Source organism: Ursus maritimus, unplaced genomic scaffold, assembly GCF_017311325.1.
Source record: "Ursus maritimus isolate PB19 unplaced genomic scaffold, ASM1731132v1 scaffold_24, whole genome shotgun sequence".
Classification (NCBI taxonomy): domain Eukaryota; kingdom Metazoa; phylum Chordata; class Mammalia; order Carnivora; family Ursidae; genus Ursus; species Ursus maritimus.
Window position 1 is genome coordinate 43,894,502 of NW_024424897.1, and position 26,480 is coordinate 43,920,981.

Here is a 26,480-nt window from a genome sequence, read left to right on the forward strand (position 1 = left end):
GGCTTCAGAGAAATGTGATGTATTTAAATACCACTGAATTGTACATTTAAAAACGGTTAAGACAGAAATGCCCAGGTGGCTCAGTTGGCTCATCATCGGACTCCTTGATTTTGGCTCAGGTCATGATCACGGGTCCTGGGAGAGAGCCCCGTGTCAGCTCTGAGCTTGGGATTCTCTCTCTCTCCCTCTCCACATGCCCCTCCCCCAGCACGTGAGTGCTTGCTTTCTCTCAAATAAAAGTCTTTGGGGGAAGGGGGCCTTTGTTGCTCAGTCAGTTAAGCCAACTGACTCCTGGTTTCAGCTCAGGTCACTTTCTCGGGGTCCTGGGATCAGGCCCCTCGTCAGGCTCTATGCTCTGCGGGGAGTCTGCTTGGGATTCTCTCTCCCTCTGCCCCTCCACCCAGCTTGCTCGCTCTCTAAAATAAATAAATAAATCTTTAGAAGAAATAAATATGACCTTTAAAAAGCACAAAAATGGTTAAGATAAATTTTGTTGTGTATCTTAACACAATTAAAAAAAATAAACTAAGATGAATTAAGTAGCTATGTCCCAAACTCTAGTCCCCTTCTCAATGAAAAGTAACTTGGATGACAGACATGATGAAGTGGAATCTTCAGTTGACTGGAGACTGTTGAAAAGAAACTCCTCCAAAGACTGGCTTGCATGAAGCAAGTTTCCCAAATCAGTATATCAAATGGAAAGAATGCAAAGCTATCCTAGGGATGACACAGAACTATCATTGAGGGAGGGGTCAAGGAAAAAAGCAAGATACCTCTGTAAATTGAAAAACTGTAAAATTCACCTTGGTATAATTATAAAAATCATCTGAGTAAAAATCTCTCTAGACTAATTATTAGTTTTCAGGCCTGGCTGTTTGAAATTGCCTGAGATCTACCAGAATATATTTTATATGCATATATCAACAGAGAAGTCTTTACCAATCCTGAGATAAAATATTTCTATGAAGAGAACTCCTACCAAAAAGGGAAAATCTACTGTACAATTGTAAGTGGCAGTCTAAGACCTATACATCCCAATAAAATGCCACCATCTTGAGTTTTCCTTTATCACGTGAGGGCTATAACTACCAGACATTTCACAAATAACTAAAAACCTAAAAATAAGGACAAATACAATAAAGAAGACTTACCATCACATCACAGAAAGCCATTTGCACTAGAAGAGAACAGCAAGAAGAAAGAGAAAAAACATCTTCCAGCATTTTCCCAGCTGCTGCAAAAAGGTATTTTATCCTTTGATGATAAAAAAAGAGGTGAACTTGGAGGAGTGTCAATAGCTTAAATTTCACAATGTTCCCATCTTGTGATTATCAGATACACTATTAACAACCAGAGCAGAGATCCTTGCATGATGATGAATGATGTCTCCTGCACCTATGTAGGAAAAATATTTGTGTCTTCTGGGCTAAAAAGGTAGTAAGTACAGCAGCAAAGGACAACCTGATGTCTGCATGGGGGATGGAGTCCCAAAGGAATAAAAAACATAAACCCAGACCTGCACCAGCAAATAAATTCGGAGAACTGCTAGACTGAGGGCCAAAGGGAGAACTAAAAGACCTAAGAGAAAAGAGCTCTGGCTGGCCAGAGAACTTCAAAGTGAAGAACGTCTCCTTTTAAATCTCAGTACTTAGTTCTAAAAAGATATAGTTTAGAAATTAACAAATGAAAAGGAACTCTACCAGACAATCAGTCTATACAGAGAAGTTAAGTGTCATGCTTCTATATGATTCATTCATGTTCTGAGGTTGCCATGGAAGTACAGTGTCTGTCATATGGCATGCACATATTTAATAGTCAAAGGGATGATTTTCATCTTCAGAGAAGTTCCCATATAATTTTACACAATCCCCCTAAGATTCTGGAAAGCAAAGTAGCCTGGATGTAATCTACTTAGCATCTCAAAACTGAAAACACAAAACAGCTGTAAACATGTTTTAAACCTTTTCTAAAGAATTGATAAAACCTGGGGGGGGGCGGGTAATATAACCCTAAATTGTGACTGCTAAGTCTGTATTCTCAAAGGATAGGATAGGAATGCTTGGGAACCAAACTACTCCCCAAATTTCAGAGATTTCACACAACAAAGGTTTAAGTGAGGATCTATGCCTTTTGGTAGTTGAGGATTCCTGGTCAAACCAGAAGAGGGAAAAACAAAATAATCAGAAAAGGGGTCTTCACTGCTTCTACAATTACATAAGTTCTGCTCAAGTTTGAGAACAGCTCACAGGCCCCTTCCATCTAAGTACAGAAGTTGGGAAAAGAGGAGAGGTAGCACAGTGTGTCAAAAGAAAAGAAAAAGAAAAGCCAATGAAACCACACTAAAATAAAAAAGGCTGTCAAGTTAGGGAGCCTGGGTGGCACAGCCAGTTATGCTGTGGACTCCTGGGTTTCAGCCTGGATAGTGATTTGTGGGTTGTGAGATCGAGCCCTGAGCTGGGCTCTGCACTCAGTGTGGCGCCTCCCTGCTTGAGATTCTCTCTCCCTCTCCCTCTGCCCCCTCACTCGTGCTCGCTCGAGCTCTCTCAAATAAAGAAATCTTAAAAAAAAAAAAAAAAAAGGCTGTCAAGTCAGATCAGACATTATTTAAAAGAGATACACATAGAAATTATGAACAATTAATTAATGAAGACCACAAATTTTGTCGATGGTTAACAGCAATTAAAGCAACAACTTAAGATGTCCAAAATTATGGGGCGTGTGGGTGTCTTAGTCAAGTAAGTGTCTTAGATTCACGTCATGATCTCAGGGTCTTGGGTTTGATCCCTATAGCCTGCTCACTGCTCAGCGGGGAGTCTGCTTGTCCCTCTGCCCCTCCCCCTGCCTGTGTTCTTTCTCTCTAAAATAAATGAAATCTTAAAAAGATGTCTGAAGTTAAACTTTTTATTGTTACTTATAAAAAAGAAGTATGCAAATTTATTGGGGGAAAATTTCCAATATACTTAGAAGAGAGACTTATCATACGAAACTTTACTTAAAAAGGGAATAGTGACAGGAAATGTTTGACTAGATTTACATGAGAAGCGGTTTTCACTTGGGTATTTCTGGTTTCATGAGGGCATTTCTTTTTAATTTTTTTTTTTTAAACGTAGGCTCAACAACATAGGGCTCGAACTCACAACCGTAAGAAAGACCCGAGCTGAGATCTAGAGTCAGACGCTTAACCAACTAAGCCACCTAGGAACCTCAGTTAAGCACCTGACTCTCGGTTTTGGCTCAAGCTGTGATCTCAGGGTTGTGAAACTGAGCCCCAATTTAGGCTCCACGCTCAGCTTGGGAGTCTGCTTGGGATTCTCTCCCCTGCTCTTTCTCTGCCCCTCCCCCTGCCCACACTCTCAATCTCTCTCTCAAATAAACCTATAATAAATAAATGAATAATCTGCTTAGTATCTGCTTGAGTATACTCAAAGGTTGTGGTACCATTATTTTAAAGGCTATTTGCGGGGTGCGTGGGTTAAGCATCTGTCTCCAGCTCGGGTTACGATCCCAGAGTCCTGGGATCAAGTCGGGCTCCCTGCTCAGTGGGGAGACTGCTTCTCCCTCTCCCACTCCCCCTGCTTGTGTTCCCTCTCTCACTGTCTCTTTCTCTGTCAAATAAATAAATAAAATCTTTGAAAATAAAAAACAAAAACAAAATAAAGGCTATTTGCATTGGTATGAGTGTGCTTCCAAATCACTTAATAGCTCTATGAGATGCTAAAACAGTTTGAGATTTTACATTACTCAAAACTGTAATTTAATCTATAAACACTTAAAAAAAAAAAAGGTTTGAGAGACAGCGAGAAAGCATGGGGGGGGTGCAGAGGGAGAGGAGGAGAGAGAACTCTCAAGCAGATTCCCCACTGAGCACAAAGCCCAATGCAGAGCTTGATCCTAGGACCCCAAGATCATGACCTGAGCTGAAATCAAGAGTTGGTCGCCTGACAGAGCCACCCAGGAACCCCTAAAAAAAAAAAAAAAAAAAACCTTAACCTACTGTAATTGCAATGGCAAATAATGTAGAAAGGATCTAAGGATACAATAAAAACCTGAGGTAAGCTTTTAGGAGTCTTGTATCACTTATATTTTCCTAGAAGATAAAATGCTATTATAATAATCACTACATATGTTTAGTTAAAACCCGCAAAATATTAGGATATATATGTATGTATGTACATATTTTAAGTAAGCTCTACCCCCAATCTCAGATCAACAGTCACAAGCTCTACCAACTGAGCAAGCCAGGTGCCCCAGGATATGTATCGCAAGAGTCAGTCAAGAATTATAAAGGTGCGCCTAGCTGGCTTAGTCAGTAGAGCAAAGGACTCCTGATCTTAGGGTCACAAGTTCGAACCCCACATTGGATGTAAAAACTACCTTAAAAAAAAGAAGAGTTACAAAGGAAGGAATAATTTGAACCGAATAATCTGAACTAAACTATTTGGCAAGATTTGGAAACTGCTCCTGGGATTTTTCTTTAAGCAGATTTTTTGGGAAGATATTTTTTGTCAAGAGAGCAAGAGAGTGAGAAAAGCAGAGGGAGCTGCAGGCGAGGGAGAAGGAGAAGCAAGCTTCCCGATGAGCAGGAAGCCCAATATGGGGCTTGATCCCAGGCAAATGCCCAACTGAATGAGCCACCCAGGCAACCCGCTAAGCAAATGTTTAAATGGCTTACAGTGGACAGGATTACAAATTCATTTAGAAGTACACTTTGTGGGGGCACAAGGGTGGCCCAGTCAGTTAGGCACCTAATCCTTTCAGCTCAGGTTCATGGAATCAAGCCCCATGTCCGGCTCAGCGCTCAGCTCATAGTCAGCTTGGGTTTCTTTCTTCCTCTTTCTGCCCCTCCCCTCCACAGGCGCACGTGCTCTCTAAAATAAAATCTTCACAAATAAAGAAAGAAGTACACTTTGTGTTGAGTACCATGAAACAGGATTTTTGAAACAGAAAACAAGAAGACCGGGAAGCCTCTCTTAAGAGGTCTTATTTTAGGGGCGCCTGGGTGGCACAGCGGTTAAGCGTCTGCCTTCGGCTCAGGGCGTGGTCCCGGCGTTATGGGATCGAGCCCCACATCAGGCTCCTCCTCTATGAGCCTGCTTCTTCCTCTCCCACTCCCCCTGCTTGTGTTCCCTCTCTCGCTGGCTGTCTCTATCTCTGTCAAATAAATAAATAAAATCTTTAAAAAAAAAAAAAGAGGTCTTATTCTAACAACACTTCACTGTTCCTGCCAAATATACATTACCACTTGTACCCTTACTAGGTGTACCAAAAGAAACACTCTGAGAAACATAGCATGCTAGGAAAACACCACCTTTATAGCCAAATTTAGATGAGACTTTCATTCTGGCTTAGGTATTTACATACACGCTATTTGACCTATGTCACGTAACCTCTATGAGACTGTTTCCTGTTTCCTCATCTACAACTCTCACTGGGTTCTGAGAATTAAAATGAAGAGTGCATAGGCAAATTCTCTGGCACATAACAAAACTCATCAATATGTTAAAATGCTTTTCTTTGCTTGCCTGTCTTCCAAGATTTAAAAAATGGGGAGGGAAGAATCCAGGAGGATATAAGCCCTTTAGAGGAATGTTAAAACAATGCTTGATGTAGTGATGAGCTAAGCTTGATGTAGTAATGAGCTAAATAAAGAACAGAGTTTAGAATCTAAACATAATACAACCTTTTGCATAATCTGACTCCATTTCTTTTTTCTAGCCCAGATACTCCATTCTTTTTTTTTTTTTTAAGATTTTATTTATTTATTTGACAGAGAGAGAGGCAGTGAGAGAGGGAACACAAGCAGGGGGAGTGGGAGAAGGAGAAGCAGGCTTCCCACTGAGCAGGGAGCCCGATGCGACCTGAGCCAAAGGCAGATGCTTAACGGCTGAGCCACCCAGGCGCCTCCCCGCCCAATACTGTACTTTTGATAATATATCTGAAAGAACCTCCCTCTCCCACCACCGGAATCTTACCCACCCCAATGAATTCATTCTATCTATTCAGTTCTATTACTCAAGCTTTCCCTGATAACCACAGTCCATAATGCCGTCAGTTCCCCTTTTCTGAAATTCCCGTATCACAAAAGTTAGCAATAATCATTCTTGTTTTTGTTTAAGATTTTATTTATTTATTTAAGAGCAAGAACACAAGCAGGGGGGAGAGAGAGCAGGAGAGGGAGATGCAGATTCCCCACCCAGCAGGCAGCCCCACGTGGAGCTTGACCCCAGGACCCTGTGATCATGACCTTAGCCAAAGGCAGACACTTAACCAACCAAGCCACCCAGGTGGCCCTCATTCTTGTTTTTAGACACAATTTTCCTTAAACTAGACTGTAAGCTCTTCTGAATTAGGTATAATGATAAATTCTTTGATCATTCAGAAGGGGAAACTCATTCCCAAAACTCATTAAATAAATACCTATTGATTAAAAAGACCAAGAATGGGGGCACCTTGTTGGCTCAGTAGGTTGAGCATCCGATTTTTTATTTCGGCTGAGGTTCCCACATACGGCTCTGCACTCAGCAAGGAGTTTGCTTCTTCCTCTTCCTCTGTTCCTCCCCCAGCTTGTGTGTAGAGGCTCCAACTCTCTCTCTCAAATAAAGAAAGTCTTCTAAAAAAATACAACAGACGCCAATACAAGGAAAAATGACAGAAATCAACAAGCTACAGTAAATGAAGGGAAGAAACATTAAGGAGACCCTAAGGCATGCGGTGTAACCCCGAAACAAGATTAATAATATTTTCAGGGGCGCCTGGGTGGCGCAGTCGTTAAGCGTCTGCCTTCGGCTCAGGGCGTGATCCCGGCGTTCCGGGATCGAGTCCCACATCAGGCTCCTCCGCTGGGAGCCTGCTTCTTCCTCTCCCACTCCCCCTGCTTGTGTTCCCTCTCTCACTGGCTGTCTCTTTGTCACATAAATAAATAAAATCTTTAAAAAAAATAATAATAATAATATTTTTAAAGTCAAGTTAAATTTGATTAGCATTTATATAGCCAAATTTAAACCTAAACTTTATATGGAGAACATGGCTAGCTCAGTCAATAGAGCACCCAACTCTCAGTCTCAAGGTTGTGAGTTCAAACCCCGCACTGGGCATGGCGCCTACTTAAATTTTTAAAAATAAAAAAAAAGTAAAGCTAAAGTTATGTTAAATATTCCATCATTTGAAAGGCAGTAACTAACCCTGTAATACCGCACTTGGGCAACTATATCCATAACCATTAACCCCTGTCTGTTAAAAGTTTAACAGACAAAAGTTAGACAAAAAGCTATGCAGTACTGCTACACAGCTTCAAGTATTCTAAAACTCAATCCTTGGCAATTACTTAATTGCTGAAAAACAGCTGAGAGCGCCTGCAGAAGGAAACATTACAAGGTCATCTAGTCAAACCCAGCTGTATTATACCCAGATATGCATTAAATTTAGAGTAAAGACCAAACGCTTACATTTTTAATAAGCACACTCAGTGAGGCATATGAAAAACAATTGATTCCAGTGGTTCTCAACCCTGGCTGCGCACTAAAATTCTGTTTCTTTTTTAGAGATTAGACTGACCTAGATTAACACATCCTTTGTTAAGTTTTCATGTTAGTCTGTCCAAAACCACCCAATTTGTTTTTAAAGTTTTTTTTTTTTTAAGATGGGAGAGGCACAGAGAGAATCTTAAGCAGACTCCATGCCAAGAGTGGATCTCACAACCCTGAGATCATGGCTTGAGCCAAAATCAAGAGTCAGATGCTTAACCAACTGAGCCACCCAGGTGCCCCAAAGTATAATTTTTATAGTCACAATGTTTTGTTGAGGGAAAAGAGCATGTTGCTAAATAATATATATGTTCCCACGAAAAAATACGATACAGATGTGTACATCAGCTGTTTTAGGAAACATTTTTTCACATTAACATCAATGAAATCCAGATTTTTCTTAGTGATGTGTCTGTCAATGGAGCAACTGGCAGCATTTTTCTTTACTGGTGTTATTTAAAATAATTATGCATGTTAAATCAATAGCACGTTGGTGTCTACAAAATGATGTATGTTTCTGCATTTATACTGCATTGGCAAACTGAGCAAAAAAAGTTCTCGAAGTATATTCAAACTATTAACAATAACAATAGTAACTACTGGGCAGGGCAGAGTAGCTATCAGTATTTATTTTGTGGGGCTGTACAATTTAACTTTCTTTTTTCTTTTTTTTTTTTTTAAAGATTTTATTTATTTGACAGAGAGAGAGACAGCCAGCGAGAGAGGGAACACAAGCAGGGGGAGTGGGAGAGGAAGAAGCAGGCTCCCAGCGGAGGAGCCTGATATGGGGCTCGATCCCAGTACCTGGGATCACGCCCTGAGCCGAAGGCAGACGCTTAACGACTGAGCCACCCAGGAGCCCCACAATTTAACTTTCTTACACTTTATTTTAGATTTTGTAGTTAAAAATTAAAGTATGCATTTCACATTTTAATTAACATTTAAAATACTTAAATACATGAAGTTTTGTGGTGAAAAAATTATGCACTGCACATTCATCAACTGGTGGTACTGTACAATGAAAAAAATCCTTTCGGAGAATAATGAGAGCACAGAAGCCAAAAGCTTTAGGTTCATTTACTTTGACTAGTAAATTCCACTCCTCAGAATCTCTCCTAAACAAATAACCCAAATTACAGAAAATACTATTTTGGATAGAAGTATTTCACTGCAGTTATTACCAGCAAAATTCTAGCCAAAAACTTAACAGTAGTTTGTCAGCGGACAGGTCTATAGCCAATAAAAAATATTTATAAATAGGGGCACCTGGGTGGTTCAGCTGGTTAAGTGTCCAGTTCGTGATAGCTCTTGATTTTGGGTAAGATCACCCTGAGATGGAGCATTGCGCTCTGCGCTCAGCTAGGAGTCTGCTTGAGATTCCCTTTCCCTCTCCCCCACCCCTCCCATCTCACACAGGCACTCAGCACACACTCTCTAAAGTAATAAATTCTTTTTAAAAAATAATTACAAATAGTTCATGATGAAATAAAAATGTCCATGATACAAAATTAAGTAAAACCAGGGGCACCTGGGTGGCTCAGTCAGTTTAGTGGCTGGCTGCCTTTGGCTCAGGTCATGATCCCAGGGTCCTGGGATCAAGGCCCACGTCTGGCTCCTTGCTCAGAGGGGAGCCTGCTTCTCCCCTGCCTGCCGCCTGTGCTTGCTCTGTGTCAAATAAATAAATAAAAATAAATAAAAAATAAAATACTTATTGCTAATATGTAAACAATAATTCCTTATTTTAAAAAAATTAAGTAAAACCAATGGCACCTGGTTGGTTCAGTTGGTGGAACATAAACTCTTGACCTCAGGATTGTGAAGTCAAGCCCCACACTGGGCATACAGCTTACTTTAAATAAATAAATATTTTCAGGTGTTAAAAAAAAAAGTGCAAAATTAAGTAAAACTGGATATAGAGATATATAAAAACAAAACAAAACAAAAAAAACCCAAAATGAAACAGAACAAAAAACTACTGCACAGAAAACACCAGTTAATACAAGTTTTCTTTCCACCTTTGATTTTTTCAAATTTTTCACAAATAAATACATCTAAACTGAAAAAAATACAGAAAATATACTGAATAGATACTTTAGCTGGAAAATATCCAAGGTGCTCAAGTTAATTTTAATGCAATTTAGCCAGCTACTATTTTTAGTAATGACTGACCTCCTAATTCCTCTGCTTTGCAAGTGTCATAAACTTAAAAAATCAGTTTCAGGGGTGTCTGGGTGGTTCAGTCAATTGAGTGTCTGACTTCGGCTCAGGTCATGATCGCAGGGTCCTGGGATAGAGCCCCACGCCAGGCTCCTTACTCAGCAGGGAGCTTGCTTCTCCCTCTCCCTCTGCCTGCTACTCCCCCTACTTGTGCTCTCCGTCAACTAAATAAAATCTTAAAAAAAAAAAAATCAGTTTCAGATTTTTAAGCTTAAAAACCTGAGTATCAAATAAAAGTAAGAGAAAAAGTAAATCACATCTTGATTAGTGAAATAAATCTACCTGATCCAGACCTGACCTGAAGGTCCCTAAAACAAGCATAAAACATTCTCTTAATCTAATTATCTTCAAAGCCATACAGAACTAAAACAAAATAGACTGCTATACATATACTAGTGTTCCAAAACTCTTTCAGATTTTAGAAGTGGAGGCAAGAAAATTGGAAAACAGTATTAACGCAGTGTGATAGACAAGAATAAAAGGTAAAAACAAAATGACTTAAGAAATGTTGGCAAACCAGCACTCTGAAATGAGGAAAGCTAAAAGTCAAGAAAGTCCTAACCAAGCTGCAGCAAAGATGAATAAAAGATGAAGGCATAAAGAACCATGTTAATGGCAGTAAAACTTAACAGCATCTAGTCTAGTAAAAAACCAAGATCCCCTGTGACCGATCCCCTGTGACCATTCCCCAGTGCCCCCAAATTACATGCTTTATAAGTCACATATTAGGGGTGCCTGGGTGGCTCAGTTGGTTCAACATCTGCATTCGGCTCAGGTCTTGATCCCAGGATCCTGGGATCCAGCCCCGCACTGGGCTCCCTATTCAGCAGGAAGTCTGCTTCTTCCTCTCCCTCTGCCTGCCACTCCCCCTAATTGTGCTCTCTGTCAAATAAATAAAATCTTAAAAAAAAAAAAAAAAAAGACATATCGAAAAGGTACATAAAGAGAAGGGAAAAGGCCAGGGGGACCCGGCTCAGTCGGAATAGCACGCAACTCTTGATCTCGGGGTCATAAATTCAGGCCCCACTTTGGGTGTAGAGATTACTTAAATAAAGAAAACTTAGAAAAAAAAGAAAAAAAAAAAGTAGAGGGCCACACTGCTGCATCGTTAAGTTCCCAGAGCTTCTTTCCTATCCAGCCCTTTATAAAGCTTTAGTCTCATATCAAGAAGTTACAAACAGTGGTATTTTTCTTATGCTCGACATTGTTTTTAACCTTTCTCTTCCTTGGTTAAGTAACATATGAACATATTCAGTAGCCATGTTAAAAGCTAGAAGGCTGAGAAATAAGTCAAGGATTTCTTAGAATTCAAAGCTTTTAGAAAGAAACAAAGAATCTCACAATGGGGGAGGAGAAAGAGGGAGGATATCAGTTCTTTAAAAAAAAAGGGGGGGGTGCTAGGTGGTTCAGTTGGTTGAACAGCTGCCTTCGGTTCAGGTCATGGTCTCAGGGTCCTGGGATTGAGCCCCACATCAGGATCCCTGCTCAAGTAGGGGAGGCCTGCTTCTTCCTCTCCCTCTGCTCCTCACCCTGCTTGTGCACGCTCCCTTTCAAATCTTTTAAATAAATAAAAAGAATAGAATAGTAAGAAAACTTCTACATTTATAAATGAGATTCTACTGGTTACAGTTAAGGAAGCGTATTACCACTGCACAATCTAATAAATCCAAACATTTTTTTACAACTGCAGTTCATCAACTATGAAATGTATCAGAGTCCAATTTTCTCTGGAAAGAAAAGTGAACATAATGGTCTTTTTCCATTCTCTTTAGTCTGACAACTAACCAAAAAGGATAAATTCTGGGCTGCCTAGCTGGCTCAGTTGGTGGAGTGTACAACTCTTGATCTCAGGGTTGTTGAGTTCTAGTCCCTTCTTGGGTGCAGAGATTACATAAAAATAATATCTTTAAGGGCGCCTGGGTGGCTCAGTCGTTAAACATCTGCCTTCAGCTCAGGGCGTGATCAAGCCCTGCATCCGGCTCCCTGCTCTGCTGGGAGTCTGCTTCTTCCTCTCCCACTCCCCCTGCTTGTGTTCCCTCTCTCGCTGGCTGTCTCTCTCTGTCAAATAAATAAATAAAATCTTTAAAAAAATAAAATAAAATAAAATCTTTATGGGCGCCTGGGTGGCTCAGTCAGTTCAGCATCCAACTCCTGATTTTGGCTCAGATCATGATCTCAGGGATGTGAGATCCAACCCCACATCAGGCTCCCTGCTTAGAGGGGAGTCTGTTACTCTCCCTCTGTCCCTACCCCCACTTGTGCACTCGCTCTTTCTCAAAAAAAAATCTAAATAAACAAACAAAATCTTCTTTTAGGGGAGCCTGGGTAACGCAGTCATTAAGCATCTGCCTTCGGCTCAGGGCGTGATCCCGGCGTTCCAGGATCAAGTCCCACATCGGGCTCCTCCACTGGGAGCCTGCTTCTTCCTCTCCGACTCCCCTGCTGTGTTCCCTCTCTCGCTGGCTGTCTCTCTGTCACATAAATAAATAAAATCTTAAAAAAAAAAAAACTTCTTTTAAAAAAGATTTTGAGGAAAAAAATTTTTATGTGCCACCTTTTCTCCAAAATTTTCAAAATATACCTGCAGTACCTGTTAAAACAATTCCAGAAGAACAAACTGAGGACTTCAGAGGGGAGGGGGGTGGGGGAATGGGATAGACCGGTGATGGGTAGTAAGGAGGGCACGTATTGCATGGTGCACTGGGTGTTATACACAACTAATGAATCATCGAGCCTTACATCGGAAACCGGGGATGTACTGTATGGTGACTAACATAATATAATAAAAAAATCATTAAAAAAAAAAAAAAAACAATTCCAGAAGATATACTACACAGTGACCCTAAAAGTGCTTCATTAAGAGAACTGTACAGGCATCTGGGTGGCTCAGTTAAAAGTCTGCCTTCAGCTCACGTCATCATCTCAGGGTCCTGGGATCAAGTCCCATATAGGGCTCTCTGCTCAGCAGGGAGTCTGCTGCTCCCTCTCACTCTTTCTTTGTGTTCTCTCTCAAAAAATAAACTCTTAAAACAAAAACAAAAAAACTGCAAACAGGGGTGCCTGAGTTGCTTAGTGGGTTAAGTGTCCAATTCATGATTTTGGCTCAGGTTATGACCTCATGGGTCGTGAGATGGAGCCCCATACTGGGGAGTCTGCTTGGGATTCTCTCTCTCTCCCTCCCCCTCCCTCTGCCCCATCCCCACTCGCACACATGCTCAGTCTCTTTCTCAAATATATAAATAAATCTTTAAGAAAAGAAAAACCTGGGCGCCTGGGTGGCTCAGTCAGTTAAGCGGCTGCCTTCAGCTCAGGTCATGATCCTAAGCCCCAGGATCAAGTCCTGCATCAGGATCCCTGCTCAGTGGGAAGTCTCCTTCTCCTTCTGACCCTCCCCCTCTCGTGCTTTCTAATAAAATCCTTTAAAAAAAAAAAAAAAACCTGCAAAAGAGCAAATTTAATCTTAATCCTGAGGAAAAAAAAACAATAGACCTAGAAAATGAAAATAGGTAAAATCAATTAGTTAAGTACAAAAAGCAAAACCAACCTCAGAAAATATTCACGTACAGTACCTCAATGACCCTGGTACTTCCTTAAAAGCCTAATGCCTTTTTGAGTATATTGAGGCCTCACCTTCCAGACCTTTCAACCATCACTTAACTTAGGTTGTACCACAGAAAATGATCATTTTTATAGGTCAAAAATGAATGAAACTGAGGTACAAACTTCCAGTTATAAATCGCAATGATAAAAAGTACATAAAGCATAGGGAATACAGTCAATAATACTGTAATAACTTGGTATGGTGACAGACAGTAACTACACCTATTGTGCTGAGCACCGTACAATGTATAGTACTGAATCACTAAGTTATACACCCGTACATCAAATGCTAACTACATTTCAAAAAAATGACAAACTGGAAATTTCATATAGTTCAACCTTGTAATTCATTCAACACAAGTAGAAACATAAATGCAAATTTGGAGAATGGGAGTTTTCTATTCAACAAACCAGTAGCTAAGTTGGCTGGAGTAGAAACCAAAGTGGTAGATGTAATCCAGAGCTGAATTTAGATTTCACAGCTCTCCATTCACTGCCCACAAGGCAAATATTAAAAAAATAAAATAATTTTAAAAAATCAGCCTGCAAATTCATAAAATAACTTTCAGACATCTATCATTACAGATGCGAAAAAGGCCCTGAAAGTAACATGTCTAAAGGGAGAGTAATTGAGATAAAATCTGGACATGACAAACCTCCCCTAAATTTAATGACTTCTGGTCCAGTCTTTGTTCCTGTTATCTCTTGTTGCCTCTCCACTGGAAACTATACTCAATTTATATACCCTTCTGTCTCCTTCATATGAAAGAAAATGCTAAACAAAGAGACATTAAGTCAAAAAAATCTTCAAAGCAACTTTTATTTTTATTTTTATTTTTTTTTAAAGATTTTATTTATTTATTTGACAGAGATAGAGACAACCAGCGATAGAGAACACAAGCAGGGGGAGTGTGAGAGGAAGAAGCAGGCTCATAGCGGAGGAGCCTGATGTGGGGCTCGATCCCATAACGCCAGGATCACGCCCTGAGCCGAAGGCAGACGCTTAACCGCTGTGCCACCCAGGCGCCCCTCAAAGCAACTTTTATTTATTTATTTATTTTTTTAATGATTTTTTATTATATTACCCCCCCTTTCTTTATCCCTTTCTTCCCCTACCAATCATCCTAGTTCTTATGTTTCATAGATGAGAGAAATCATATGATAGTTGTCTTTCTGTCAAAGCAACTTTTAAATTATAAAATTAAAATCTAAGGAACAGAAATAGAGCTTCAAGCAGTTTAGACTAAAGTTTACATTCAAATATGAAGTCTTATCAGCCTGGGCGTGAAAGAGATCCATCCTAGTGATGTTATCTATTACCTGTCAACTTTCTTAAAGTTCTTGATCCTTACCTGTAAAATGGGTGGTATATCTACTTTGCAGGTTGTTTTCTGTTTTGTTTTTTTTTGAGGACTGAGAGACTGATAAGCACCTGGCATATAGTTGTTAATAGTAAATGGTATTTATAGTTATGGAGTTTTAGAACTATAGAGTCATTGAAAAATTTTTAAAGCTTTTCAATTTGTTAGCACCATTTGACAACAGCAGTCAAGAAAGAAAGCACATTTAAGGGGCATCTGGGTGCCTCAGTCAATTAAGCATCCAACTCTTCATCTCTGCTTAGTTCAAGCTCCATGCTGGGCATGGAGCCTACTGGAAGGGAGGGAGGGAGGGAGGGAGGGAGGGAGGGAGGGAGGGAGGGAGGGAGGGAAGGAAGGAAGGAGGGAGGGAGGGAGGGAGGGAGGGAGGGAGGGAAGGAAGGAAGGAAGGAGGGCGGGCGGGCGGGCGGGCCCGAAGGACACTTGTAGTTTTCTGCAGTCTTTGATACGGGACAGGGATCAACATTAAGTCTACATAGTGTCTGTATGTGTAACTGAGGTAATCTGAATTAATAACAACAGTTACTAAAAATAATTCTAGAAGTATTTATACATTCACTACAATATAAGCTCCTTGAAGAGTCCCTTTGTCCATTTTGTTTAAAGATGAATCCCAAGTGTCTAGAAGAGTGCCGGGTACATAGTTGGATCTCAATATGCATTTGTCAAATGCCTTTGGAACTTAACTTTTAATACTCCAAATACAAAGGCTTTTCAAAACACAATGATCTTGACATTCAAGCACATACAATTTTTTTCTTCTGGTACCAGCCTAAACAGAAGTACCTCTCACTGTAAAATTAACTCCTGTCTTCCCTAGAAATGGGAAAATTTTTTGTTTAAGCCTTCTAAAGAACTTCCAATTAGTTTGTTAGGCAGAAAACAAGACAACCTTCTACCCAGATTCTGTAATTTTGACAGCAAAAAAGTACCTCTCCCATCAGTCTCAATATTGAGGGAGGTGGAGAATTGCCTCTTACTCCATCAAAACAGGAGATTTCTCCTTTCAGAGTTTAAGAGGATATTCCCTCAGGCAGCCAAACATGTTTAGCTGTGGCAGAACCAGAAAGATGAGGTGCAAAGAAAAGAGAGAAAGTAAGAGATTGGCAAGGTAAGTGACCTGAGACACTGATATATGGGGAAAAAGGAAAAAAAGAGCTCAAGGTCTAAATTTCTTCTCATCATTTCTGTAGAATTAGAAGACACAAACAAGAAACATTAAAATTTTGTTCTGGAATACATCAGGGCAAAAAAATGACCAGAAATAACCCTTATATGGATATAGTTTAAGAGGGAGGTTATAATATTCATTCAGATTTATTACCAATTTGACTTTTTCTAAGTCTCTGAGCAGACCAAGAAACCCTCATCAAAATTTCAGCAGTTTTAAAGTTGTGAGAAAGAAGTCTACACTGCACGAAAAAAATTTCATTAATGAATTCCTTCTGGGAAATCTAAAAACAGTATCACAACTGTCAGTGATATTTTCTAGTCAAGAGCACACAAAGTTTTGAAATTTTCATGGTAATACTTCCATGAAGTTTTACTAGATAACTTAAAATTTAACCTAGTACCAAAAAAAATCAATTAAGGGGTGCCTGGGTGGCTTAGTCAGTTAAGCATCTGACTTCAGCTCAGGTCACGATCTCAAGGGGATCTCAGGGGTCGGGCTCCTGCTCTGTGGGGAGTCTGCCTGTCCCTCTGCCCCACCCCCCCCTTCTTTCTCAAAATCTTTTTTTAAAAAATCAATTAATCAAAAAAATCAATCACACAAATTCTTAAGTAGGACACATTTTTGCAACACGAAGGTGTTCACAATAACCATTTCAAGGTCCTACAAAGACCTCAAACAACTAACTACCAAGGATTAAGTAGTATTAACTGGTAACGTTCTACTAATTAGAACCCATTCACTGCCCAAGGTTTACCCTAAGCCTTTAGAATCACAATTCACGAAATTGGTTATACGTAGTATCATTATGTTCCTGGTCAGTAATCTGAGACTGCTAACAAAAATATTTTAACCCTGAATTACTTTATATTTTTATTCTATGGAACCTTTCATTTCAAATCTATATACAAGTGTTATATTTGCCAGGGAGATAAGCATATTCTCCTGAATATTAACCTGAAATTAATATCAAAAGAACTACGTAGCACTTCAACATGACCCAACTATAGATTATATTGCTTGGGAATAATATAGCCACTTCACTTTCAGGATATGCAAATTTTCAGATCTGAGTTACAATTAAGGATTTTATTTTGAGAACTAATTTTTCTTTATGCAAATGTAACTTGGAAACTAAAACCACAGAGTACGCTTGCTAGAAATAACTGAGAAAAGGTAGGTCATCTTCTAATATGACCACAGCATATCAGTTATAAAAATATTTTGTGCATCCTTCACACTAGAAGAAAGGAATTTTTCACAATAAATATTATTACCTGGCAAGTAGTATACTCTGCCCTTTACTAAACCATATAATTGAGTAACAACACTGTAAATTAGCAGGCAAGACAGGTATCTTAATTGCCCTTCTATAAGACAGGGAATCCAGATGATTCCAAGGCCTTTGCACTACACTGCATCTGCCAAAGTATGAAATAGTCATAACCCTTAGTACAAAGTGTCTCGTTCAAATTTTATATATAAAGAAATATTTCAGGGGCGCCTGGGTGGCACAGCGGTTAAGCGTCTGCCTTCGGCTCAGGGCGTGATCCCGGCGTTATGGGATCTAGCCCCACATCAGGCTCCTCCGCTATGAGCCTGCTTCTTCCTCTCCCACTCCCCCTGCTTGTGTTCCCTCTCTCGCTGTCTGTCTCTGGCTCTGTCGAATAAATAAATAAAATCTTTAAAAAAAAAAAAAAGAAATATTTCATATCACTTTAGCTGGATAAAATCCTGACCTGATCACAAATCAAGCCTACCAATGACAGATCTGCCCAGCTACTGTGCTAGATCACTCGAAGAAGGGCAATAAATTCAAGTTTAAATTTCAAACAAGATAAACCAGGATCATGGCTATGTTTCTAAACTAAACAGAATTCAGTATTCGTGAACAGAATAGTCCTAACAAGGTATGGGTGAGACTATAAAAACATATCTGGGGAAGAAAGTTCTGAGCTTAGGGACAAAAACTGCTGCTAACACCTAAGTATTTTTAAACACTGATCTAGCTCAAGGTAGACATACATAAAACCAACATACTTGGCTCTGACACTATCAGTCAGGTTGACTAGTTGGTATGCCAGCAAGCTCTATTTTCAGCAACTACCATATCCTTGACTTTTCAAGTTCCCAATTGGGGAAGAGGGGAGGAGGAAATCTTTCATTTTGCCTTTGATTTCTTTTATTTTCTGCCAAACATTAACTTCATTTCAGAAAGAACGGGACTTAAGTCTAAGATACCTCTGTGGTAGAGAGGATGAACAAAGCTTAAGAACTTTTGTATGACTCTAGGGCGCCTGGGTGGCTCAGTTGTTAAGCGTCTGCCTTCAGCTCAGGTCATGATCCCAGGGTCTGGGATCAAGCCCCGCATTGGGGAGCCTGCTTCTCCCTCTCTCTCTCCCCCTGCTTGTGTTCCCTCTCTCACGGTGTCTGTCAAATAAATAAAATCTTAAAAAAAAAAAAAAAAAGAACTTTTGTATGAATCTAAATGAGTAGAACAAATGGTCTTAAGTATGATAACCATTAGGCAAGTTTGCAGCTCAAGACAATCCTAGTTTATGCTTACTGTCCCAGCACTACTATGAATTGGTACCCCTTCGTTTCAAGGTATCCTGATTTGAATGATAAATTACGATGACCCTTTAATTATTATGGCAGTTATTATGACCCAGTTATTATTATGTAACCTCATTAACATGAATAGTTAATGAGCTCAAACCTTAGAATTATGTTGGCAAACCAATTTGTCAACTGGGGTACATCAGTATTGAACTGTATCAAAACTGTTAACTGACCATTTCAGAAATAGACGTAACTTTTTGTTGCTGTTTCTCACTACCCCTTATTGGATTGTTTGACGACTAGGCTATTATTTGCCAACATTTCCCCCTCCTAAAAGTGTTATGACTGCATCATTAACTAAAAGGCTGCATCCATCAAGACAAAAGTGGGGGTGGGGGGATTGCTTTTAAAAAAGCAATTTGCAGAAATGCATGGCATTAGCCATACCCCAGCACAGACATCATGACCAACCAAGGGAACAGTATGCAAACACACATTTTGAAATTCCCAATAAAATCCCTCATTCTAACTTCATTCACTGTGCCTTGAGATGGGATTTTTTTAAGATTTTTTTTTTTAGTAATCTCTACAGTTGGGGCTCCAACTCAGGACCTCAAGATCAAGAGTCACATGCTCTTCTGAGCCAGCCAGGTGCCCCAAGATGGGACTGTTTTGAAAGCACAAGGTTTCTTTAAAAAAGCATGAAGATATTTTATCTACTATTTATGATGGATACCAGTCATAAACACCAAGACATAGTGCTAAAGAAATAAGCACACCCCCCCAAGGTACTACTTTACTTAGTTATACGTAAGTCTTTTGTGAGTGGCTTAGGAGAAACAGAGTACTGGTCTAAAGGTCAGAAGACAAGTTCTGGCTTTGCCATTTACTGGCCAACCAGTCATGCGACAGAGGAAAAAAAAAATCATTAAATCTCAAATTCACTTTCCTGAACCATAAAATGGAGTAACATTATCTAGTTCACTGATATGTGAAATAAGTAAAAATGTGAAAGTGGTTTGTGAGTGAAGTTCTATGTAAATGTGGCATTAAATAGTTTAGAAATTTAACCTTTACCCTATTCCTATAATTACTGCTTAAACACACAATTAAATATAAGGTAAAAAAAATTGCTGCAAAATCAGCTTTACAGGCCTCTTTTTGAAAAATTACGCTTTCAGGAACGCCTGGGTGGCTCAGTTGGTTAAACATCTGCCTTCAACTCGGGTCATGATCCCAGGGTCCTGGGTCAGCGTGGAGCCTGCTTCTCCCTCTGCCTGCCGCTCCCCCTGCTCGAGCTAACAAATAAAATCTTTAAAAAAATAAAAAAGTAAAAATAAAAATAATGCTTTCAGATCAACTTCTTAAAGTATTGGTAACTCATCTGTAAAATTAGGTACATTAAGTTACCAGACTGAAAATTCACTTGCTATACTAGGTGAAAGTCAGGAAATTTTTTAAATATTTCATATTCGCTTGACCAAGCTATTAGACAATTATGAAAAGCCTGCTTGTTTGTACAAACTTTTGATGTGTTTTCTTGTACTTACCTAATCTAAATTTTGTTCAGACTATGTGTTCTATCTCATACTAGAATTCAAATTGCGACCTTTTCATATAAAGGTGAAAAGGATGCCTAGGAATGTCCACAGTAGTAAGAATTTACTCCCATCATCTCAGATTATAATGATTTCATTATATTCCATAGTTTGGGAAGCCAACAAAATGAACTAAAATTTGCCCACTACGCACAATATCGTATAAAAGTCTAAAGTAGGATGCCTGGCTGGTTCCGGTGGTGGATCACGTGACACTCGATCTCGAGGTCGGTGAGTTCAAGGCCCATGTGTGGTGTAGTTTACATTAAAAAAAAATTTTTTTTGAAGTGCTAGGAAAAAAACCCTCTAAACACAACAGAGCATCTGCTTTAAATATGAAGACTAAAAGCTACCTATTGCATTATCCGATTCTGCTAATGTTTAGGCAGGAGAAAAAATATATACAATAGAGTTAACTTCATTAACTGAAAAAGCAATTAATAAAAATTACTGGCCTAAGGAAAAGAATTGATAGCAACCTGTTTTAAACTCATTACTAAAGTTAATTTGCTGGGGTGCCTGGGTGGGTCAGTAGCAGTTAAGTATCAGGCTCTTGGTTTCAGGTCAGGTCACGATCTCAGGGTTGTTGAGATCGAGTCCTGCACCAGGCTTCTTCAAGGGCGTGGAGCCTGCTTAGGATTCTCTCTCCCCCTTGCCTTCTGCCCCTCCCCCCACTCATGCCCCTCTCTAAAATAAATAAATAAATCTATAGTTAATTTTCTATTTACCCATTTTTTTCCTAACATATATTAAGGAGTTATTTCAAAACATGCCCCCACCCTTGACTGACTACCATAATAAGCTAGAAATGAGGTTCTGGTGTTTTAAAATGCCAGCTCTCAAGAAAGTGACTCAGAAAAGATTCATTCCTAGTATTGATGCATTCACAGAGAATGAATAATCAAAAGTGACCAACAAAACTTTACTCTTACCCCACATGGAGTCAATCATCACAGGGAAAAGGTAAGGAAACAACAGAGCCGGCAACTACCTCACAAACCCGGATGTACTTTATGCTGATCCCTCTACCCTGAAAAATGTGAAATCTCTTTTCTTTACTAGTGTGGTTCATATATATGTGGGAGGGTACGACTTGGTTCAGAAATGCTAAAAGGTAATGGATTTGACTCATACAACTACAAATGTTATAAAAACTATTCCCTAGACTTCAGACTTCTTAAATGAGAGGCTAGATTTAATCTTCAACATGAACAGTCCTAGCCCCAAACTTCAGTATTTCCTATCTGAAACCCACAAGTGTCCTTTTCCTGAACACAGCTTAGCTCTTCCCCTAATACCATTAAATAATCCATATAAATTGATTACAATTCCCCAGGATATAACTAAATAATGCTACAAAGAAGTATGAGGTTCAACAGAGTATGCAAAATAAAAGATACTGCAATAATAAGAAAAGCCAGTATTTACATCCAAGTACCCAAAACCAAATCATTCAAACTCACTTTTCCTTTCTTCCACTCCCCACACCACATATTGTTCGGCGACTAAAACTATGGGGAATTTTAGTCACATTTAGTCACCACAAACAAAAGTGAACTATTGTACCCAATAAAGGAGTGGACACAGTAGAGGCTGATTCCTGATGACTGCCTTCCTTTTCTTCCTTTCCAATAAATTCCTCCCTATCTTGTGCCCAAAAGTCACTGGAGTTCCTCCCCACCTGGTAGATCCTACTTCCCTCCCCCTTTCTATCCTGAAGGAGACGCGACGTTTAAATAACTTAATGATGAGGCTGTCTCTAGACAGTGCTATGCTGAATAACCAATATGGGCTTTCATTAAAAATCCTCAGCACCCAAATCCAAAATACTAGTACTAGACTGTCACTTACTTGGAAGCTACAACCATGAGCTTCCAAATTGTTTTTAAAACAAATTTTAAAAAAGAAACAAAAACAAACAAAAACAAAGTTCCTCCACATCCTTTTCTGTTACAACATCAAGTTTACTCAAAGCCTAATTCTTACAGACCAGAAACCATTCAAATGTAATTTCAAGTTTCCTACCAAGGACATCAATAGATTAAGAAAGAAAACCACTGGGTGCCTACCAGGACAGAAGAAAAACTTCCACTACTAGCACACCTACATTGTTTCACTTTTAAACACTGAAATAAAGACAAATCTGACCTTGAGCTGTACTTCCCCATCTCATTTCCCTCTCCCTCCCAAGAATCTTGTTCAGTACAAACAGACATTTAAGGATTTACAAAACGATATTTAGTGCACTACACCTTTCTTCGAGTTCCCGGCCTTTTTTCCTAATTTTCAAATTCCTGAATCCTAACGTATGAGGATACACTGGGACTACCCCTGAGGCTATTCACAAGACCAAGCTGGCATTCAAGGAAAGCAAGGGCCCTACAAAACACTTTGAAAAGTAAGTGGCTTCAGTAATTACGAAAAAATCTGAAGATCGATGGCACTGGATTCCAACCTTCTCTCACCCTAGAGAGCATAAAAAGCACAGAAGCCACATTTAAGAATTTCTGTTTTTATAATACTACAATTTAACGGATAAGGGGGTAATTCAAGTACCTAGATCCAAAATGAAGGGAGTGGGGGGCAATTTTAAAAAGCATCTGCCTGAGGATGACTAAACGGACACAATGGACATTTCGATCAAGTTCTGAAAAAATGACTGCAGAACCTTGAGGGGCAAAGCAGCAATGAACAAAGAACTGTTCAAATCTGTACACAAAGCCATTTATTTAAAATAGAAAAAAAGAAAATAGGATCTACCGGGATGCCCTATGTTCAAAATCCAAAAACACAAGCGTCGGGTGAGTGCTTGGGATAGGTGAAGATCCCCAATGAAGTACAAACACGCATTCCAATCCCGGGGAGTCGACCAAAATACAGTTACCATACGTTATTTTAAATAACTTTATTTTCCCACAGGCCTTTCCATCTGTCATAATGGTGCATGTAAACAGGAAAAACAACATTTTTACAAACTGGTAAACTGAGGCACGGGCTTCTGAGGGACTGAGAGTCATGGTCTGTTTCCTGTTCAAAGCTCTATCCAAAAGAACCCCCAGATAACGGTGCCAGAAAATTATTACAAGAACTTCGAGCTCTTCAGGATAAGTCCGAGGGAAGGGACGGTGAGTGAGGTTTTTCGAGACCTCCCCAGAAGACGACGAGGTTGAACGTAAAGCCTAAAAAACCCTCAACACAAGGTGTGCCGGCCTACAGAAAGGAAATCCGATCGCAGCATCTCAGCTGGCCTCCGCTCAAGGATGAACTGCAGTGATTCCCACTCTGTCCTTCCCCAACCCTCATCCAAGACTGCCCTCCACCACAAACCCAAAGAGCCCTCCGCTCGCAAGGATTCTCCTTTGTGAGACTCCACAGCCGCCGCCCCACATTGGGCCTCCGGGGAAAAGCCACCGCCCCCACCCGCCATATTTCCCTGAAAGGCGCTCGCGCTGCAGCTCCTGGTGCTACTCTCCCCCATGTGGCGGGTGTTTCTTCCCCCCATCACCCCATCCAATTGTTCTCCACATCCCAAGATGGCCCAGAAGCTCCCCTGGGGATCGCTCGCCCGGAGACAGCACCCGCCATCTCCTCCCCCTCCCCCGCCCCGGGACTCGCCCTCCCCCCAGCCGCCATTTTACAACCAACTCCTCCACCCTTTCGCCTCGGCCTCCTGGCCAGCGAGTGTCTGCAGCAGAGGACGCCAAAGGGGTCAAATTCCCGGGCCTGGGGCCTCCCACCGCTCCGGGAGCCCACAGGAAATTTCCTACTTCCCGAATCCACGTCCCCGGCCAGGCTCGGAGACGATGCCGCCATTTTGTCTCCTGTTCCCGGCCTCTGTGGGCGGCGGCAGAGGGTCCGAGAATTCCAGCCCCCTGTTGCCCCCCCAACTCACCGTCGTATCGCTCAGCCTGCTCGGCCAGCTTCGCCTGGTACACCAGATCCTCCCGATCATCCATAGCGGCAGCGGCTCCGGCAGGGTCTGCGCGACGGATGGAAGCGGATAGCGTCTCCGACTCTCTCAGCCTCTCGCTCCGTGTCCGGGCAGCAAAAATGGCGGCGCCTCAATCCGGGACTTCCGCCTGCGCACGCGGACAACTGCTCAGCTCTATGGCAACCGCTCCCTGGCAACTGGCGCGGGGGGCGGGTCCGGGAGCTCAGAGCCCGAAGAGGCTGGAACCAGCTAAACGTCCCTCCTCCATGGGCTCCGAGGGCGTCGGAGGGCTGAGGCGGGAACTGCGACGGCTGGGAGGGAGAGCAGCCCCGGGGGACGGGGGCGGGGAGCCGCCTGGACCATTCCTGAAAAAAGTGAGCGAGGGATCCTGGCCTGTGACCGAGGGCCCACGCCTAGACCTGCGGGCAAAGAAAGCTGTAACGGTTTTTGTAATGGCAGGCCTTCCTCACTGAAACCAACTTCTCTCCTACCTTGCCCGTTTTCTTAGCCAATCCCCATCCTGGGCTTTTTTCACAACCTTTTGACACGGGGTAAAGAGTGGGGGTCTGCTATAAATGGTAAGGGAAAGGGGCCTCGCAGTTTTCACACCTCAACTCACCCTCGCATTTTGCAATCTTTCTCTTCTCCTTTTATCCTTCTTTTTCACCCTAGGCCCTCCATGGATAGGAACAAGGAAGTTGTTAGACAAGTCTAGGTGAAGTGCAAGATATGGAAGAGTGGGACCAAGATTAATCGAGATTGAGTCAGAACTGGGGAAGAACCTGGCGTGCTTTGCTTCCCAATGTATTCCCAGCACCTTGTACTCAATAAAGTATTGGTCGCAAGACTGAAGCTCAGGTTAGAATACAAACTATGTGGTGGAGTGTGCAGTACATGCAGAATAAAAAGTAGATTGGGGGCTTCTGGTTGGCTCAGCCTGTACAGCATGCAACTCTCGATCCCAAGTCCTGAGTTCAAGCCCCACCTTGGGCATGGAGCCTACTTTTAAAAAGCGAACAAACAAACTAGGTTGGAACCAAATTATGAAGATGGATGGTAAGCTAGGAAGTTTGCACCTTATTCCGTGGGCACAAAGGAGTTATGTTTCTATGATTTTGCATGGAGGATGCCATCATAGATACACTTTGAAAAGATTAATAAAGATTACACAGGGAGCCTTGCGGAGCCGCTGCCCTGGAGCCAACCAGGGCTGCCTGGCCCTGGACAACACCTCCGCGTTCTTCGACAACGCTCTGGATGGGGAGCCCTTGGCCCCCTCTCCTTCAAACTGTTTGCAGACAAAGTTCCAAAGACAGCAGAAAACTTTCGTGCTCTGAGCACTGGGGAGAAAGGATTTGGTTATAAAGATTCCTGCCTTCACAGGATTATTTGGGTTGTATGTGCCAGGGTGGTGACTTCACACGCCCTCAGTGGCAGTGGTGGCAAGTCCATCTACGGGGAGAAGTTTGATGACGAGAATTTCATCCCGAAGCATATGGGTTCTGGCATCTGGCATCAAATGCAGGACCCAACACAAAGTCTTTCTTCTGCACTGCCAAGATTAAGAGATTGGATGGATGGCAGGCATGTGGTCTTTTGCAAGGTGAAAGAGGGCATGAATATCGTGGAAGCCATGGAGAGCTTTGGGTACAGAAATGGCAAGATCAGCAAGGAGATCACCATTGCTGACTGTGGACAAATCTAATAAATTTGACTTGTGGTGGTTTTTTGTTTGTTTGTTTGTTTGTTTAAGATTTTATTTATTTGACAGAGACAGAGAGGGAACACAAGCAAGGGGGGTGGGAGAGGGAGAAGAAGACTCCCCACTGAGCAGAGAGCCCGACTTGATCCCAGGACCCTGGGATCATGACCTGAGCCGAAGGCAGACGCTTAATGATGGAGCCACCCAGGCGCCCCTGACTTGTGTTTTAACCACCACGCCATTCCTTCTGTAGCTCAGGAGAGCACCTCTTCCACACCCATCTGGTTGAAATATAATCTTTGTGCTCTCACCGCAGTTCTAGGGATTATTTTTCCTTACTCCCCTCCAAGTCTAGCTAGATTGCAGAGTTACATTTATGATTATGAAATAAAAATTAAACAAAAAAGATTGCATAGCCATGATCAAAGAAGAGATTAAACTATCAGGCTACAATAATACAGGTAAAAGGTAATACGTGGTTGCAGTGAAAATGGGAAGGAAAGGACAAATAGGAATAGTACTGCAGAGAAAAGCAAGAGTTTGTAGCTGGGAGCACCTGGGTGGCTCAGTTGGAGAGCATGGGACTCTTGATCTCAGGATTGTGAGTTCGAGCCCCACACTGGGTGGAGGGATTACTTAAAAAGTAACATCTTAAAAAAAAAAAAAGCTTATATTTGATCAGATGTGTAGATTTTGTGAGAAGGAACAAAAATCAAAATTGACTTTCCGTCTTCCCACCCTGAGTCACTGGGATAAAGAGTGGTAGTACCATTGACAAAAAATAGGATTGGTAGGGA

At 41.1% G+C, this 26,480-nt stretch overlaps 1 protein-coding gene across 1 annotated transcript in view; it reads right to left on the bottom strand.

Moving 5' to 3' along the window:
• The window catches only part of LOC103667175 (14-3-3 protein epsilon), a gene marked incomplete in the record, with an annotated part of 104,026 nt that overhangs the window by 28,324 nt on the left and 49,222 nt on the right, over positions 1–26,480 (bottom strand). The window contains 1 exon segment of the mRNA XM_040641122.1: positions 23,943–24,028. Coding sequence (XP_040497056.1) covers positions 23,943–24,028 — 86 coding nt within the window.